General features: G+C 37.6%; 1 protein-coding gene across 1 annotated transcript in view; it reads right to left on the reverse strand.

The window, feature by feature from the left end:
* Nucleotides 1–20,124, reverse strand: part of RB1 (RB transcriptional corepressor 1) — a gene marked incomplete at its 5' end in the record, with an annotated part of 50,928 nt that overhangs the window by 3,020 nt on the left and 27,784 nt on the right. The window contains 6 exons of the mRNA XM_010177198.2: nucleotides 873–1,039; nucleotides 1,131–1,244; nucleotides 1,965–2,069; nucleotides 2,661–2,806; nucleotides 3,513–3,658; nucleotides 4,078–4,196. Of these exons, the coding sequence (XP_010175500.1) occupies nucleotides 873–1,039; nucleotides 1,131–1,244; nucleotides 1,965–2,069; nucleotides 2,661–2,806; nucleotides 3,513–3,658; nucleotides 4,078–4,196 (797 nt within the window). The remainder of the gene's footprint in view (nucleotides 1–872; nucleotides 1,040–1,130; nucleotides 1,245–1,964; nucleotides 2,070–2,660; nucleotides 2,807–3,512; nucleotides 3,659–4,077; nucleotides 4,197–20,124) is intronic.

Below are 20,124 nucleotides of genomic sequence, written 5' to 3' on the forward strand. Positions count from 1 at the left end.
CAGATAATCATCCTTTTTATCAGTACTTTTAGGTGTTTGCTAATCAAAACCATGCAGGACTTCCACCTAAAATACACAGTAATATTTTAACTTTTGTACCCAGTGGGCCAGGTGCAATGGGACTCACTTGATACTAGTTTAAAAAGCCCACTGGAGACTTGCACATTTCCTGTCATCATCTGCTAAGAACTGGTGACCAACAGTTTGAAATGTTCTGCTCAGTCAAATAAAGTATTTTCTCTTTAAATAAGCATACAAAGCTCATCTGTCTTTCAGGAGTGTGATCCAGAGTCAAAGCCAACAATATTTAAGCAACTAGGTCAGAAAACCCCTCTTGGATTGACTAAAAAAAACCCAAACCAACCAACCAACCAACCAGAAAACCAAAACCCAAACTCCTTGAGCTCACTGACTGAACTGAAACACAAAAGCACCCAAAGGTGAATAAAGATTCCAAATAGAGGATACTAACTTTTAACCAGAAAAGATACCATAACCACAGAGTAACTGCAAATCAGACCATACGATTTTCTCATTTGCTTCCACTAAAATCACAGAATCACAGAAGGGTGGGGGTTGGAAGGGACCTCAGGAGATCATCTAGTCCAACCCCCCCACCCAAAGCAGGTTCCCTACAACAGGCTGCACAGGAAAGCGTCCAGGCAGGTTTTGAACATCTCCAGAGATGGAGACTCCACAACCTCTCTGGGCAGCCTGGTCCAGTGCTCTGGCACCCTCACAGTAAAGAAGTTTTCCCTTAAGTTTGTCTGGAACTTTCAGTGTTCCAGTTTTTACCCATTGCCCCTTGTCCTGTCACCAAACTCTCCCAAATACCTTTAATTTAGTCAAAGAAATGCTTGTCAACAACCTACCTAGACCTTGGAGTCATCTTTGTGGGTGACTGAAAACTATCAGAGAATTTGTATGGGCTCTTCAAGGGTGAGATGTAGATGTTATTGCCAGCAGGGACACGCCGAGGAGAGTTGGAAAACTGGTAAGGGCTGCGAGGAATGTGTGGGATAGGTGACAGAGTGGGAGGCTATAAAAATAATAAAACAGTCATGAGGTTTTATTGTCTATATATTCCCACTCTATTAAATAATGACTACTGAACACAACTAACAGCTTACCCTGTTGGAGGCATACTGCAAAATGTTCGTTTTCAGCTTCTGCATAAACACTAAGTTGTAGAAGACTATGATGGAGTCATACTGTTCTTCCCTGATAAGAACACGCTTGAAAGTCTACACAGGGTAAGAAAATCATACACAGATTACAAAAATAGGGGTGAAAATTTTATATTGGACCAGCTCAAAAAGCCATTGTAACGTCTGTGTTAGGTAAGAGCTAAGATGGTATGTCTGTTGTACAAAAGCCTTTGTAACTAATACTTAGAACTGTTCTAAATTGCTAGGTTTTTCCCAAACACCTATGAACATCAGTAAAATCATCTACTGAATGAAATGGCACAGCCCCCTTAGTGCAAATGCAGTTCATCAGCACTTAAAACAACATTTTCCAAATATGTCTATTTGATACCTAACCATATTTTTATTTAAAGCCTCTACAGCAAGTTTTCCGATTCTCTTCCCTCAACGCTCCATGGAAGTCAGGGGGCTCTTAAAGGAACTTGGGTTGCTTTTAAAAATCCTACTAGCTCTAGACCTGAATCATTAATCTAGTCTCCATACAGAATCATAAACTGTTATTTAACATCTTTAAATAAAAAGGTGCAATGAAGTTTGCTTTCTGAGGAGAGTTACCAAACTATTTGTGCGACATATTTCAAGAGACATTTAGTATTAGAGCCAGATTTCTCCACCAGAAACAGAGATGGAGTGAAAAAGAAGTTTTCTTTTGTATGTTCATGTGTAGTTTGGTGGTGTTTTTTTTTATTTTAGACACAGAGAAACCATTAGTTTATAACATTTTTATGGAGGGATGACATTAAAGAATTTCCATACCTCTTGATTTGTGTTGGGAAGCTCCTTGTATGCCGAAACTATTATTTTAAATCTAAGATCTACATTCTTTACTTTGCATATGCCATACATGGAACACATCATGATCTATTAAAGAAACAAGACAAGACAACTGGAAATGCAGCAAATTAATTCAGCTTCTTAATTTCAAATTAAAAAAACAATTGATGAGCTTTCTATTACTGATGGTGCTATGTAAACCAGCATGCAACTCAATTTTATATGAACTTCCAGAAAATAAGTCAACTACTTTTCCCTCCATTTCTGTATGACAACCAACTAATTGGAGCTGATAATATCTTCTCAAACTTGTTTCACATGCTGCAATTTTAGGGTAGAAAAACATAACATGGATCAGCCACACATTTTGTATTTAAAAAAAAAAAAAACAAACAAAAAATAACAAACAAAAACCATCAGTATTTTCTTATGCAAATTAATAGAAAATTTGCTCTCTCCATTATCGTGAAAATAGCTGTGAACAGCATTTCGAAGATCCTACGGTAAGTAACTGCTAGTACTTAAAAAAACCTGAGACTACACTTTAAATTAATTTATCCTTTGATTGATTAATAGATAAATAAAAACTCAGAATATAATTACTAATGGTTAAAGAATATAAAAGGGAGTTTTGTTCAGGAGTCTTTCTAAACTTTTTAAAAAAATTTTTAACATTACCTGGTCCAAGTGCCTGTCTCTCATAAGCTCATATTCATTTTGCAGCGTGTGCTGGAAGAGGGTCCAGATCAGGGGTTCCAGGTCAGGATGGTCAGAGAGAAGCCGAAAGAACAGGGTATGTAGTCGAAGATAGGCCAGGAGATACACTTGAGAAAGAGAGAAGAAAAATAAACTGAAATGGTAATAACAGGGGCATGCAAAATAAAAGGAGCATGATGGAGGATGGACAGCAAGTGACCATGTACTGTCTCGCACTACAAGAAGTACGAGCCATCAAATGAAGGTGGGAGAAGCCAGGTTCAAAATAAATGGAAAAGATTCTTCATACAACAGGAAGTGGATACACAGAAGTCCACACCAAACAATGCTGCACATGTATGCTTATGTTGATTCAAAAAGAGTCTGAACAAGCACCTGGAACACAAATCTACTGAGAGTTACTAAGTGGACACATGGCAAAAGGCTCAGGAAAACCCTCGTGCTGGAGAAAGTCAAAGCTTGGGAAAGCATTCAGGGGAAGCACCATATATGCTTGCCCAGTTCTTAAGCTTCCCATGACATCTCTTCATAGTCACTGCTGGATAAAGGATGCTATGACAGAAGAACCCTCCATCTGAGCCATATGGCTATTCTTACATCAATAGGTAAGTTTTCAGTTCAAACTTGCAGCGTGTAGAGTGTGTGCACTAACCTGCTGGCACCGCTTTACCAGAGGCAATTGAGGGTTTGTTTGCATGGTGTTTACTATAGATTCTATTATGATCTTTTAAGAAATGCTGAGCTCCAGAAACCCAAAAAGGATAAATAGCAAGAGGTAACTTTGCAATTTCAGCACGGAGAGAAGCAACAAACCTTTTTTGTAGAACAGAGAGAGGGAGGTAGATTTTTGTGGTTTCTGTGTTTGGGGGGTCACAGTTGGTTGAGCATCTGGAGTAGAAGTAGCAGTTGGAGGAGGTCCCGATGCTTTCTTCTTAGGAGATCTCACAGGAGAAAGATAGCTGTAGATTCAACATATATTAAGCACTTAACGTCACAGGATAAAGGAACAATTTTATATAAATAACATTTGCAGAATCTCTTCCCACTTCCCCCATTATAAGAAATTAATTGCTACTGTAACCTGTTATTCCCATATCAGGAATTAAAAATTCGAGTTATTTATTAAATATCTAGTAAAGGGACTTATTTATTCCTAAGCAAGTAAGAGAAGAGTTTGCAATTACAAGTTTGATAGGGTTTGGAAAAAAAAAAATCAGAATTTGATTTAGCTAAATTTACCTGTATAATAAGCAGCAGCAAATACAACAATTCAACACAACCTAAGTACCAAGTAGGAAAACAGAATACAAGTGGATTTAAATATTATGGGTGATGTTAAATTCACATTAACTAGACCTCAAGCACACATGTCACTTACAGGTCTGCTGCAGTGTGATTATGCTGGAGAGGCAGATTGAGAGTGGAAGTAGGCTCAGGCTGATCAGTTTGGCCTTCTCGTTCTTTTGACTGCTTGATAAGATCGAACAGAGGTGACCCCTAGAAAAGTGACAGCAACAGTACATTATACTGAGAATGGACAACCACACTGGATAGATTTTGTTCCTTCTTCTCTAAAAACAACCCCCAAAATATGATCCTAAAGAGAAGATTAATGCTTTGAAATTCTTCCAACACACTCATATTTTGCCAGAAAAATTTTAACTATTAAATACACCAAACACTTTTTCTGTTTCAATAGCAGTCCAACAGATATAGGCAAACTGCAGAGGTAAGACATGGTCATATTCTAGGGTCTCTTATTACTTCTTATTACTTATTACTATTAAATAAGTCATTCTTGAAAAGAAGAGCAAACGATACAACAAAATACATAAAAGGTCACATTTCCAGGAAAACAAAACAAAGCAAAACAACAAACCAACCACCACGTCAGTGACTAAAAGTTACTGCTGTATCTAGTGTCAATCCATTGCTGCTACAACTTCTACCCAGTACCTCACATATTATAATATACGAAACATCTAATGGCACTGGAGACTATTTCTGTCTCCACAGTATCATGTTCCAGAGCTACCTCTGGCAAGAGTTATAGTCACTCGGGATACATTAAGTCTGCGCCCTCATGCCCAAAAACCAGTTTGATTTTAGGTCAATTATCAGTACTTTAGGTGAGGCAGCTGGGGTAAGTCTGAACCTACTAAGAGCCTGAGGCAGGAGGTGATGCAGAGAGGATGTAAGGAATGGAGAAGGTTCTGGCTGAAGCAACGTCAGTACTATTGCTGATGTTAGTAATAAACAGCAGTCTTGCAAAAACAAAATCTCAGGCTTTTGCTGCTTGCTCTGTCATGTACAGGGTAGAATTATGCTGAGACAGCAAGACTGCATGGGAAAATATTTTGGCACCATATCCACAACTAATTTTGAAAACACAGGATTGCTGGCTTCTAGTTTTTTTATTTTCTTTAAACACGAGACTCATCCTTGAGCACAATGTTGCCTTCCAACAGTGCAGTATCAGAACTCCAGAAGCAAGAGAACATTTCATTAGCAAATATCTGCCTTCTTGGGGAGGAAGCAGTGTCCAGAAGAGTGGGAATAAAATGGACAAAACGAAACATTCAGTATTTTCCTCCAAATGATACCCCCAAAAGACAGAAGTAAAATCAATCAGCTCAATACTCTGTACATAATGCGTCATCCAATTGCCCATGGTCTATTTGATCCTACGAACACATGTAACTAATATTAAAATAAGATGGCACAGATGACAAACCTGTAGCTACAACAACAAACAGGAGCACAACACACCTGTAAAGCATGCTGCATCACCTGGCTAAGGCAGTAAGAAAAGGCCTAGTAAAACTAGACTAGATTTACTAGAATTAAAACTAGTATTAAGACTTTTCTCATTTAGCCTCATTTCTAAAAAAAAAAAAAAGAACACTGAAGTGCATCAACTAAAAATTCAGAGTAACAAGATGAGAGTATGAGAGTGACTTGAGATTTACAATTTCTCACATTGTGTAATTTTTAAATTATGATTTTGGCAATACTGGAGCTGTTCAATCCATAAAAGAAAAACATCAGTTACTGACTCATAACCACATAGTTATTTCTCCATCATTTCTCAACCAGATCAGCTCTTGGGCTGGTTTGCATCATCTTTCCCAGTACTTAAGAGTCCATGCACTTCTCACTTGCTTTGTTCAGCGCTGCCCTTGCTGGAAATGCAGAGACACGACCTTCTCCACTTCTCATTCTTCTGGCCACTAGGCCTCTTCCTTTTTATTATTCCCATCAGTGTTTCACTATGCTCTGAAGAATCCAAGTTTCTTTCCCAGAGCAATCATTAATCCACTGCTGAAACATGTCTTGATTCCTTGACTAAGAGTGAATCCCGCTTCATTCATTTCACATTTTAGCTATTAATGACTGGGAAAGTATTGTTTTAATGAAGTGCCAGCAGGAGGAAAAGGGGTTGATAAAGGAGAATGAGAGATCAAGACACAGAAGTAAAAGTTACTATTTTTGAAGTTAGCACTAGAGACCAGCAGTTCCAGTCCTCTCTCAACTCTGCTCCAGTTATCACTACAGAGTGTGATTTCATTAGATAAGGTGAGGGGACACAGCAGCTTGCTATCTGTGGAAAGGATCTGCCTGCTTTTCCATCATTTCCACTCCTCCTCTTTTACTTGCCAGCCCTGACAATCAGTCAACCTCCACATAAGTCAATTTGATGCTCTAAACCAGCAGAAAGTTAACAGTAAAAGCAAAACCAGATTTATGCCAGCTCTGCAGAGAATGACAAGCAGAGCCAGAAGGAGCATTAAGACAGGGCAGCAACACCACAAAGGCTGGGAGCAAAGCAGGAAAGAACAGAAAACGGGGAATATGAGGTGTCCCGCACTTACTGACAACAATCTGTTCAACCAGCTGATCAGCATGTGAAACTTTATCCCACAGGACTTTAAGAAATGCACTGCTGCTTTCCCTCAGTTAGATGAACTACAGTTAGCTAGAGGATATTCTTTGTGTAGAAACATCAACTTACAGCAACTGAGCAGCAAGATGCAGCGAGTCCGATACATCTTTTATGGCTTCCACAAATACTAATTGACACAGTGGTTAAAAATGTGTCAAGATAAATGGGATGTTGTCAGCCAGCTGGTCCCCAGCAGCACAGATCAGCCAGCATCAGCAATGGTTAGGTGTGAGAAGCCACTGACTCAACACATGCCCTTGGGCAAACCACAGTCAAGTCGCTACCCTGACTGCAGGAACTTTGCTAGCATCGCGCTTGCAAGAGGCAGGAAAAGGTTATTTAGTTTTCAGACCTGGTGAAATTTAAGGTGGGCGTTCTGCTGATCACAATTTCCACTTTAGCTGAAGCCCTCTGTGCTCTTGCCCCAGGGACCCCTACCACCCTCACTGATAGCTTGCCAAGCGCACAGCCACGCAGTTGGAAAAGAAAAGTAGGTGCTACACTGATGAGACTGGTGCCTCACAAAAAAAAAAAAAAATCGAGTATGCCAGAAGGTAGAAATCACAGAGATGAATTTTCACAAATGCATTTACCCCCCCCACACTGCAAAACTGATGGGTTTAATTACAACCATCCCTCCTTTCTTTATCTTTAAATATGACAAATACTTCTATTTAGTGAATCGGAAGTGCAATCTGCAGCTTGCAGGGAGTTTTCAAACTTATCAGGGCAAACTGTTCAGCTTTAGTCCCACTACTTAGTATTCAACAATCTACCTCTCACTTGAATGAGCAAAATATAATGTCACTAAGCAGACAATTACCACTCCTTTAAGTAATAGTCACAACAGAACTTTAACCCCCGGGTTCAGCTTTATTGAACAGGAATGTTTATCAGTAACTTGTTTCTCAAGCGACATTATTCACACCACCTTTTACAAATTTTATATTGCTTTTTAAAGCTTTTAAGCAGCACTTCAGGTCAACGGGTCACCTCCAATGCATTCCTTTCACATGAAAGGAATTTTGCAGATTTTACTTTAATTTAATGTTCAGTGGGTGATTAATGTTACTAGATGCAGCCACAAAATAAATTTTACTAATTAAGTAAAATGCTGCTTTTCATCTGAGACTTCCCCATGATGGCTATAGCAGCCTCATTTTATTAGTGTGAAAAGGGAGAAACCAATTAAGGCCCAAAATTTCTCAGGGTCAAACAGCCAGTGGCATAAGAATGAAGAATAAGACTGGAATTTGACTCATTCCCCTCTCACACTACCCAGGGCCAACGAGAACTCTGAAACGCTACACTCTGAATTCAGCAGGGCTTTGTTAAGTGAGCCTCCATAGGATGCTTCCCTGCAGCAACACCTGCATCACAAGCATCTGCAGTGATTCTTCCTGATCTCAAAGCTCCTTTTATGGACAAAACAGGCAGAATTTCTTGTTGGCTAATCTTTATTTGGCTATGGTGAAAACTACAGGGGACACAAGTGCTTCCCAGCTTCCTGATCTTTACATCAGCTCTGTCCCAACAACATCTTTTAACTGGACTTTGGTTTCCATGAAGAGATTAAACAAAAGACCTAAATACTTAAATATGGGGAACTACTACCCTGAGGTTTGGGCATACTCCACTGACTACAGAGCAACTCCCTCAGCAGCTTTACTTTCAGTAGTGCTAATTATCAGTTTGCAGTATTTTAAAAACTGCATTTGTCTTTGTTTTCTATTGCTTTATGCTTTTTATTCTTTATACTAATTTCCTAATCTATTTTCAGGTTTTAGTTATTTGTCCACAATAAATTTTAATACATTGTTTATCACCAAACTATGTGTATATCTTAACACCAAGCTCCCTTGTTTGGCTGGTTTTAAATAATCAACACCACCTCAAATTATTGAATCAGTCAATACAATACATAATGTTAAGAAATGTTCCTCTTCATAATTTGCTAAAAGATGGATGTGATTTTGCAAGGCAAAACAAAGCCGATTTAGAATTGACAGCTTTGGAATGGAAGTGCAAGGACTGGATCAGCGTGAGCTGTTTCCACCCCTATTTCCCCAGACAGAATCACACGCTCAGAAAATTGACTTTTGTTTGCAATTGTATTTTCAAAGGCTTCATGTGACAATTAGCATTCAGAATTCTGAAATAATTGAGGCCTGCCAAAACAAAATATACTTCAGTCTAAATTTAAATAGTATTTACCATGAAAAACCTGTAAGATTAAGGACCATGGCTTAATTTTATACATATGAGATGTGTTACATAAATTATGTTCCTATTAGGGCTTGTTCTTATAAAATTTATAAATAAAAATATTAACAACTGCAGCATTAATGGCTTAAATCATATAAGAATAATGACAGATCTGCTTTCAACTCCTTAGAGCAAATGGATGTTTAATACAAGTCCTATTCCTACCTGACTCACGTCCAGCATTTAAGATCAAATAATACTGTCATCAAGCTTTGTTAGAATTACCTGTTACCTAAATGCACAGTATACAGAGGGGAAAAAAAAAAGCAGAAACAGTGAGTGTTAATTAGTTCTGGTCATTTGAGAGCAATATTTTAATGGGTTTTTCTTCCTCACACAAGAGGTTTAGAAAGCCATAAACTACGGAGGAACTGACAAGCACGTACTGTTGGATATACAAATTATGAACACTCTGTTTACTTGAAGTCCTCGATGCAAAGCACAGGAGCAGCTGACCTGAAAGCGGGTGCCCTAGCCTCAAGCCTGTTCAGAATTTTCAAGTTCAGTTCTCTCACATTCCAGTTTCTTATGAAATTAAAAAAAAAAAGTTACTGCACCAGAAAAAGAACAACTGCTTCTGGTCTAGCATATAGGACCCATTGTGGAAATGTGGAACTGATTCAGGCAGTCTCTAGTGAAAACAGATACTTACTAATACGAAATCCAGCATCTCTAATGGGGGAAACTGAGATTTCCTACCAAAAGCTCTTTGAAGGTCTAGTGAAAAAGGATTTCAAAGCTCTCCAGTCAGAGAAGGAAAGCCAGGTCACCACAGCCTGGGTATGCATCTTAAACTTGTGTTGCTTTAAATGATGCTGCAAATCTGTTCTTTTTACAGCTTTGTGATAATCTAGTCTTCCTCAAAAGCCTCTGGAGAGGCCTGGCAAATCTTGGTAGAATTCAGGTGTTATTTCAGAATAATCAATATCACAATTTTCAACCCCTCCACTCCTAAAATTGCTCTTCACCAGATAGTTTTATATTAACCAATTCTCTATGTTTTAGAGGGTGTCTCAGTAAAGGTCCATGGAACCACCCCACTACAGGATGCAAGAGCATCATCAAGATACGCTTCCTAGCAATGGAGAAGGATGCATGTGAAAACAGCCATCAAACTTCTGATAGGCCCACCACATGTCTTCCCCAGAAATTACAGGAAGATGTGGGGAGAGATGAAAAAAGACTCAAGAAGCATATCACAGCAAGACAAACAGTTGACAGATATCTGGGGTGACAGTTGCTTTTAAAAATAGCAGCAGAATTAAAAAGTGAAACACATTTAAAGACAACCCAGGGATTGAAGCAACTTCAATTTTTTTTTTCTCCAGTTTTTTAAATTTTAACCATAAAGATAATAGATCTGTGTTAAGATAATGACTAATACTATTGGTATGTTTAAAAATATTACACAAGACTGATGATAATGTTTAGCAAACAGCGAAACTACTGACACATCTATTGCTTTGTAGCACTGCAAACCAATCACCAGTTCAATACTGAAGGGAAAAATGAACCATGGTCATCAGGACTGCTCCTATTTGCCAAGCCTGTGAGTTGTAATAATCAATAATTATAAAAGCAAAAATAATGAACAGGGGAAAATTACCTTAAGTTTACATTTAAAAAAGGGCTCTAACATTATCATTATTTTAAAAAAACAAATAAATTAAGAGTTAGTGTGAGTAATTCTGAAAACACCAACTTAACGCTCAAAAGTGAAAGTTTAAAGAATTACTATCAAAATAATAAAACAGAGTTATCATTATGCCAGCACAGTAGCCTATGGATTATCAAAGTCACCAAACTAAATTACAGGCAATAGGACTGAAAGCCATGAGCAACTAGTTTTTTGTACTGCCCAAGGGTTCAACTGTGGAAGTAACTGCTACAAAACATTGGGAATGCAGAAAATGCACATTATTTCAAAAAGCAACTGCAGGCATAAGTCCACAAAGCACTACAGAATACAATAATCTTGCTGAACATAACCTAAGAAAATAATATTGTAGGCTCATACTGCACGTATGTTTTCCCCAAAGCAGCTGCTACGAGCCTCTTCCAGATGGATCTGCGGTCTGCACTGGCAGTAGTACTACAGAAACAATTTGTATTTAAAGTAATTAGCATGTTTATTGCCTAGCTCCCCAGTAACCAGGCTTCAATACAACATTCTTGGACAAATCTTACTTCCCAAGATTTTTAGGTCAAAGTCAAAGGTCTTGAAGAAACTGAACTGATACAGTTTTCCCCTCTGAGCAGAAGAAATTGGGTACAACATATAAACTAAAACACACCTGATGTGAACCATTTGACTATAGGAAATGATAATATATCAGTCAGCAACAAAATGTCCTGCCAAAAATCTTGAGGTTGAGAATTATATCAACAACTTCAAACTGTGAAAACACTACAGTGTGAAGACTTTTTCCGTAAAGGAAGTAGAGAAGAGAGGCTTTAAAGGACCATTACATTAACTGCCATCACACAGTATTAAGAACAACACTTCTGTAGTTATTTCCACAAATGAAAAATCATTACACTCAGGAGCAAAACAGTACTCCCAGCACTTACTTTCTTTAGAAGGACTTTTGGGTCACAAAATGCCTATCTTAGTAAAGAGAATTTATTTATGTGATTACTATGGTAACAATCAGATTGTCACAGTACCACATCACACCTTCTAGCAGTTTCATTTCTAATTGACTTACCTGGTCCCAGTTACCAGAACAACACTTAAAAGCAGTTCCAGGAATTATTTTTCCAAGTACAAGCGGAGACATGACAACGAACCACCTCTCTGAGATTTCCAGTTAAAGCCAGTAATTCAGTTTGAAGTCTTGTGTTCTTTCCTGTTTCTCATTAGCTGCACAAGTTTAGGTACGATGTCCCATCAACAATTCTCTTAATCCAGCTAAAAGTGGTAAGTGTGCCAGAAGCTCTGTAGACAGCAGTTTTTGAAAGAGCAGGACAGGAGCAGGAAGGTATCTTTTACCAACATAACCAAGGAGTCAATGAATGATGAATTGAAGAAAATAATATACAACAGATAATGTGCAGAGGATATATAGAAAGATAAATTCTCTAGAAAAAGTAGTATTAGCTAGGGGATGGTGTATGTCCTGAAACCACTAAGAGCAAACCGCTCTATGACATTTAGAAGCAAAAAAGACTACAAATATCTCATTATGTGTTTCTGAAAGAGAAAAACAGGACAAAGAAACTGGAGTTCCAAAAATAATATGGCATGCTTCATAACAAAATATGGCAACTTGAGCATGAGAACTGTTTTATGTGGTGGATTTATCAACCACTTTTAGAAAATACGTCAATCTGAAGAAAACTACACATTACAAAGAGAAGAAAGAAGAAACTGAAGCTGTAACAAAACTATCAGTGTAACATTATTTTGGGCATAAACCCATCCCTTAAGAAGAGTTTTGATCTCAATTTGAGCCAATACTTCCGTAACTACCATTACAGAATATCTCAAGCTCGGTTACCCCGGTCTAAACCCGTATTTGCTCAAGGCAGACAAAACCTGGCAGTCAGCATGTTGTGCTTCACTTTCAAATCAGAAGCATATGTAGAGCTTCTGAGCACTCAGTTGACAGAATTTAACAAGACGTCTCCTATTAAACATTTCTGCCATACAAGCAGTTATTTAACAATCTGACAAAATACAGGATAATAGAGGCAGGGAGTAGTGCACTGGAAATCAAATTAAAAAGAGAAGATTAAAAGAAGTCTTGGCTACTATACAAGTCTTCATTAAAAATACGTTCTTTCCAACCTGAAAACAAATAACTGAATTCTGACAGTATGATACAGAACAGTGTAAAAATCACTCAAAACACCCCAAACTTTTCAATAACTTGTCTGACCAGATCTGAAACAAAAATTTGGAAGACACTGGTATCTATATTTTTTATGTTACACCCATTTCATACCTACTTTTTAATAATTTTACAAACCTAGTATTTTAATATGTACTAAGTGTTTTTCCTACTGTTTTCTTTCCAAGTTTCACAGCTAGTTCTGAGGCAGGTATTACCATGCTTTCTACTAAGAAAAGTGCTGATCTCCTTACTGCTCTGGCTTTTTTCTGATTATCACTTCACTCCCCACCCCTTCCTCTTGAGGGCAATTTCACTGATCTACAGCATTAGCTGGCTTCCTTAACTACAAACTGTAAATGTGTATAACCATACCAGGAACAATTCAAAAATTAGTATGTCAGCATTAGCTTTTCATAGATCTGAGACAGAAAAAAATGCAACTAACACTGTCAAACACACGAGTATCCCTCAGTAAATGATGAAGACAGAAGTCTCTTGCACTAAAACATGTGAAGTATCCATGGAGTAATTCTAGGATCCTCAAAAAGATGAAGGAAACCTTAATACAATGCAATATATCTACTTTAATTTTTTCTAACGCCAAAAGATGTAGCTGAGCTAGCAAAGAAGGGGAAAATCATGAAAAAGGGGCAAAAAAATCTAAACAATTTATATAAGATCTAAGTGAGTGTGTCTGTGTGGTAAACTATAGCTATAACTATGGTCACTTGGACCTCAGCAACATCTGCTAGAAGCTCAAGCTAATATTTCCTCAAATTGGGCCAGTATTATTTTTCAGAAAATAATTTAAGACATGATATTTAGTGCCTTTCCTCATGGAAATATTTTTTGAGGACTGATCAGTCAAGGCCAGCCTTGGGCTCTGGGAAAACATGCTGCAAGGCAGAACATTTCTGCCTTAAGTATTTAGAGCAAAATGATGCAGGAAATTACTGATTTATAGTGCTTTAAAACACTTTGTTTCCAGTTTACACCACAAGGTCAAGGCTAAGTGCTTTTTTATGTAAATACAACATCATAATACACAAAGTCTGATTCCTGGATGTCACAGAGAACAATTGCTGGTCACTACTTCATATAAAAAGAGCTACTTCAATTCACCTCACCTGTTTGGTGGATAGTAGAAAAAACTGGTGGAAATAATAGCATGCTGTCAGTCTGAATTATTTGACTAACAAATAACAGATACGTAGAAAGCTGAAGTACAGTCAGGTGGCAGTACCATAAAATTTCTGTTGCCAACTTAACCTTCTCATTTTTAGCTTCCTTCAAGCTTGTTAAAAATTAGACCGAGCTAATTTTCTTTTTTTTTTTAGCTGTCCGAATTATATAAATTGTAAGAGTAGAGCATAAAGTGACTTAAGAGAAAACATGTTTGTGGACAAAAATGCCTGAGTGCTGAAGTACAAAAGCAAGTTAGATCCTGCTGATGCCCAAGGAAGCGATGCAAATTTGCATTTAGAACTCAGCGCACTTCTATTTGGATGACTTCACGGGATCCAGAAAAGCAGTATTAATCTTCAAGTTTTAAAATCAACACTTAAAAAAACAAACAAAAAAACAACAAACTTTTTTTTTCTGGAATACCACACATCAGATGCCACCGATACAAAAACTTCCCTCCCTCTGGGAAGGCCTTGTGCTACACACACATTCAGTGAAGTACCCATATTCTGCATGGGTCTTCCCATCTGCAGCCCTTTTGCCCACCCATTCTTGAACCTGAAGCCAGAACTGGGTTTAGAGGCTCTTTGCAAGACCCACGAGGGCAACCAGCTGCCTCAGAAGAAAGGCCTTACAAAAGCCTCGCTGGCCAAGAAGCACGCACCCAACTGGGGACTTCAAAGCAAGGTTGCCCAGCTGAGACACAGGCGTGTGGGTCTTGGTCTTCATAAAGATAATGATGAAGCCAACCCTGCTTTTAAAATTATAAAATTTTAAAAAGTAACATATCCTAAAAGAATGTAAAAATTTTGAGAACACTTTTGATACTTTTTTCTTTTTTGGTGCTCAGATACTCCTGAATGTAAGGAACAGATGTGTTTACAAAAATCAAGAAATTTGCATGACCTCTGCTGTCTCTGTTGCACTCTGTGCAACTCCTGCTCCTTGACCACTTACCTTTTGGTTGTATTTCTATTGGCATGTAATTAAAAACTGCAACATGTACAGAAATGAATGTACGTGACTCTCCCTGAAGTAGTAAATCAGTAACATTAGGCAATACATGAAGAGCACCTATCACCAAAGCAGTAAAAATGACTTGGCTGACAAAGTACGTTAATAAACTATCAAAACCTATGTTTCCCTTGATCTCATTAAATTACAAATATCCTGCTATTCCCACAAGAAAAATGTGAAATCCTTCAGTAACAAAGTGGTTTTCTATTCAAACTCCTTGAATTTTTATTGTGAGAAACTAACAGTCATTTGTAAACAGCAAAAACATAAGTTTCAATGTTTCTGATGAAACCACTAGGTTTTACATCCTATTTTGAGAAAATTGAAGTCTTTTGCTCCTAGTTTTACTTCCTGAAATTTAAGGAACATGGTATTAGCTTCTAAAGATTTTTTTTTTTTTTAATTCAGTTGGTCTTTTTGGAAGAAATTTAACTGAAACACATTTCCACAAAAACCTTACATTTTGCCAATGTTTTCAAACAAAAAGCATCTGAAACTTTCTGCTAGTCCTGCAGTCAAGTTGTGATATCTCTTTTAGCAATTTCAAAATAGAAGCTCACTGATCAGTGTTTTAAAAGGCATCTACTAATTTTAAAAATTGATCATGTCACAAACTAACATTGTGCATGATTTAACTAAAATATTTGAACATTTTTACTGAAGTTGTGGTACTATTTACTTTCTATGGCTTGAGCAAATGTAGGAAGGAATGACGGGATGACTTGGAAGCTTTCCTCTCCTTCCAAGGAACTTTAAACTGCCAAGCTTATAGAAGCCCCCCAAAATGTTTCCCTTTAGCTCTCAAACTCCAAAGTGTAAAGGTCGCGCATTACATAGAGAATGATGCAATTTGAAGTCTGTTGAATTTTACAGCTTCCCCTATTATTTGCACTAGAAAAACAAACCTGAACTGCAGCTCAGCCATTTCTCCTAAAATTACCTTTCACATACTTTCTACTTTGATCATTTCCTGCCACCTGCACATGGGGCAATACTGACGCTCAGCACGCACGAATTGTATAGCCGTAGAGTAAAACCTGCCTCTCACAGGCGTGAAGACTTCAGCTACACCTATGGCCTTGAGCACAGATATATCTAAAGCAACTAGAAGTGCATTTGGATTGACAGGTCTGTGCAGGAAGAACAGTGCACACGCACAGCATGGTGAGATGGATTAAATAGTTTCCAGTCCCACTTATACAGATCTCCAAATACTATTCTCTTTCCCACCAGAAAGTGAAAATCATTTTTAAGAAAGGCTGAGGGACAGAAACAAAAGGTTCATTTAGAAAAAAAAAAATCTATTTTACCAACTCTACTATAAAGGTGAACTCTAAAAGGATTATCTTAAATAAAATGTCCATTAAATTAAACTCATAGCTACTACAGATTTCTGTGTACTTTTAATAAGGAAAAATTGCTTGCCTCAGAAAACACAGAGAATAAAAAGACTCAAAAACTCAAGTTGCCCTTAGAATACCAACATGGTTTCTGGTAAGGAAACATAATATTTTCACACTGATTCACTCTAAGGTATATACATTTATGTTGTTCTGTGCATCTATACATCCCAGTTTTTTGCTGTCTCAGAGGAAGATAGACAAAGAATGCATGGAAATAGCTGTCAAATTTAAAGGAGTTACTTTGTTTTGGATATAATATTACTCTGCTGTTTTCACTTTCACTGTAGAGAAAATACCCATTTCTGCTTTTGGTTAGTGTGGTGTCTGTTATGGGCAATTCCATTGACTTCACTACAAATATACCGGTACAAAACTTGTGTAGAAACCAAAGCAAATATGTAAAGTATTACTGTTCAACGTGCACCCACAAGTACAGCAAAAAAGCAGACAGGAGCCTTACATACAAACAGCCCTGTTTAAGAAAAGCTTGTACAAGGCACCTCAACTCAGATGCAACAATCCATCAGTAGTTCTGCTAAGTAAACCTCTCTGGTTTTTGTTTTTATTTTGTTTTGGTTTTTATTTAAGTATCCAACAATTTCATTTGTCATTCAGTGGGCATTGTCTATAGCTATTCTGAAGCATATACACCAATGACTAAGTGACAGCAAAAACAAGAGAGGTTTTACCATTCACTTCCACTGAACCCAGTTGCCTGCAATTCAAAGCATTTCTGAAGTTAGAACCACAAACAAAAATCTTAAAGAACCTGAATTTATCTCTCTGCTACTCAACTCTATTCTTTCTGTATTAACTGCAGGCAACATGAGGTACTTGGAGCATATTTATCTGTGATTTTCTGACTCCCCAGATTGCTTGACATGAGTCTCTAGACTGTAACATGACAAGGAAAATGGAAACCAATACCAGTACTGAAGACAGCTGGCCCAAAGCATCCACCACCCTGAAGTCAGTAGGAAAACTTACAGCATCTTCAATGGAGATCTGCCCTATGAAGCTGTCATCCTCCATCATCCCTATTCATCTCAAAGGGAAGCACGATTATGCACAGTATGTCTGTATTACTGCTCATTTTTATCCTCCTTGGTAGAAAAAATAATCAGGCTTACATAGCTCTTTTTTATTATGTTATAAATATCACTATTTCAAACCATTTACAAGAAAATAAATTATAGGGTGGTAGATCAGAAGCATAGATCTCACTCTTCAGCTTTGCAGAGGCTTTTAAACTCCACATGGTTTAACCAACACTAAGTTAATATCTGGCCAAGAGTCAAAACAATAAATATTTTAAAGCCTCAAAGTTGAACATTCTGCCATAGCTCTTTCTGCACAGTTTCACAATTGGCTTAAATCAGTTTAAGTGTGCTGGGGCTTCCCTATGTTACGCACGTGCACCTTCTGCTCTATCTCTTGCTTTAGTGTTAGCACAGCTATGTCTGTGGAAATTATATATTTGTTAGGATTAGTTTTAAACCAAATAGTTCTCCTCATTCAGCTGAGTGCAGACATACACACAGTGCAAGGGAAGAAGCAAAGAGAGGTCTGAAGGGATAGCAGTAGGATTACTCCAAGCAACAGCTTATTTAAGTCAATCATAAAAAAAACATATCAAAACCCAATGAATTAAAGAAGCACAGAGTTATGGTAATATTTGTAAGCAGAAGTGGGATCTTTGTGGTCTTTCCTAAATAATGGGTACTGAATTCACTCACTCTTATCCTCTGCCCCCATATCAACCAACATTTTCTTTTTTTTTTTCTTTCAAAGATGTTGTAACTGATAACTACTGAAACTTAGAGCTAATGACTTTCAATACTACTTCTACCTCAGATTTGAAGGACTTGCACAGCAAAAAGCTATTTTTTATGTCTATACCACTGAACCACTAAACCCCCCCAGACAGCAGCTGAGAAAGTTTGGAAAACCTCAGAAGCCAGGGTGAGGTGTGTGCAGGACAGTGTATGCTGCATGCTGCTACATGGATCTCACTCCAACACCACCACTGGAAGTACGTGGAGGAGCCAAACCCTATTGCACAGACAGCTCACTGGGAACTGCAGGAGAAGCTTCTGTTCTCAATGTTTAGCCTTTTTCTGAGGCTAAATACCTTTTTTCAGAGGACTCTCTCTCTTATAGCAAAGGATGAGAAATCCCTCATAACAAAAGCACTTGCTCAGAGCACGAGACATGGGTTGCATGAAGCCTCCCCTCTCCTGCCAGGGTCAAACCTATGTCTCCCAGACAAACACTTTACCCCTTCCAGGAAGATTACTAACAGATTCAAGTGAAAATAGTTCATTCATAGCAAATATTCTCTCAATCAACTTTTAGAACTCTGTAGAAGCTTAGCTAATGGAAGAATAGCTTTTCCTTTTCTAACGCACACTAAGTCTTTTGTATTTGAGAGCCTTGCTCCATTCCTTCCAAGATTTCAGCAGAAAAATTTAAAATATCATGTGAGAAGCATGTCCTTTGTCCCTCCTCCAAAGTTCTGACATTCCCTTTCTTATCTTCTAGGCATTATCTGATTGCCACACTGAAAATGGTTGGACTACAGTTGGACTTGATGATCTTAAAGGTTTTTTCCAACCAAAACAATTCTATGATTCTAAACCACAACTGCTAAACATGGTCAACAGTGTAATAAAAAAGTTCATAAAGTTCTGAATTTGTTTCATAATACTTCAGGATATGGGCTGAAAGGGAAGAGTAGTTGCAGGGGGCAAGTCAGCTGAAGTGCTTGTAATTGCTGTTTACCAGTCCTAATGATATGCTAAATAATCATTTAAGTGATCTTATGATGCAGAATTTAATAAGGTTATTTGCTGACTTACACATTTAGAAATATAATAGCTCTTCACATTAATCGAGTCCCAGTTCTGCTTTTTGGCAGCAGTTCTCCCCTGACAAGCATTTTCATATCAGTATTTATCTATACTAATTAGCTTACCAGCTTGAACAACTCTTAGGAAACTTCTTTTTTCCTAGCTTCTTACATTCCAATTTTGTGAAGGAAACCAAATTAACACCAGTTAATAGGTTTTTTCAAACTACATGAATTCACATAAATCTTATTTAATGACTATGGTAAATTCTTTCAATAGCTTCATAATGTTATCCCTTATAAAAAAGAGAATAGGAACGTGATTGTGGGCTTTGTGCTGTCTCTGACAAGTAGAAGTTAAAATCCTCTTGTACAGAGTCAGAGGCCTCCATTCGGACCAAACTGCAAGAGGTTTCAAGCATCTGATGTGGTGGTGGCGCGTAATTTGTCATGAAAGTTAAATACATCCCCAAGAACTATGTGGATAAACACCAATAACCCTGAAATGGAACCAGCCTACCTCAATCCTGGCCACATGTTGGGCAAAAACTTAAACTAGAGATCTGAAAAATAAGAAGTAATTGCCTTAGAACTAAACAAATTACAAATGTCTACAAGTTCTGTTCCCCTGACCCATTTCATACTGTATGTTTGGAACAGCTTCCAAAACAATTCATGAAACTTCTTCCATTTCCTTCCTATCATTCCTAGCATTTGCTTACTACAGCAGTTAGGGGGTTTTTTGTTGGTTTTTTGTTTGGTTGTTTTTTTTTACTTTGTACTTGCACAGTATTTTGAATAAGAACTTTTAGTCATGGAAGATTTGGTAAATTTCTGCTAACTTCAACTAAACTTTGAATTTCTAATCCTATGATTTAGAAAGTATAAGCTTGAGTAGAGCCAGAATTTGCCATCATGTTAGGGAAAG

The sequence above is a fragment of the Antrostomus carolinensis genome, unplaced genomic scaffold, assembly GCF_000700745.2.
Source record: "Antrostomus carolinensis isolate BGI_N321 unplaced genomic scaffold, ASM70074v2 scaffold761, whole genome shotgun sequence".
Classification (NCBI taxonomy): domain Eukaryota; kingdom Metazoa; phylum Chordata; class Aves; order Caprimulgiformes; family Caprimulgidae; genus Antrostomus; species Antrostomus carolinensis.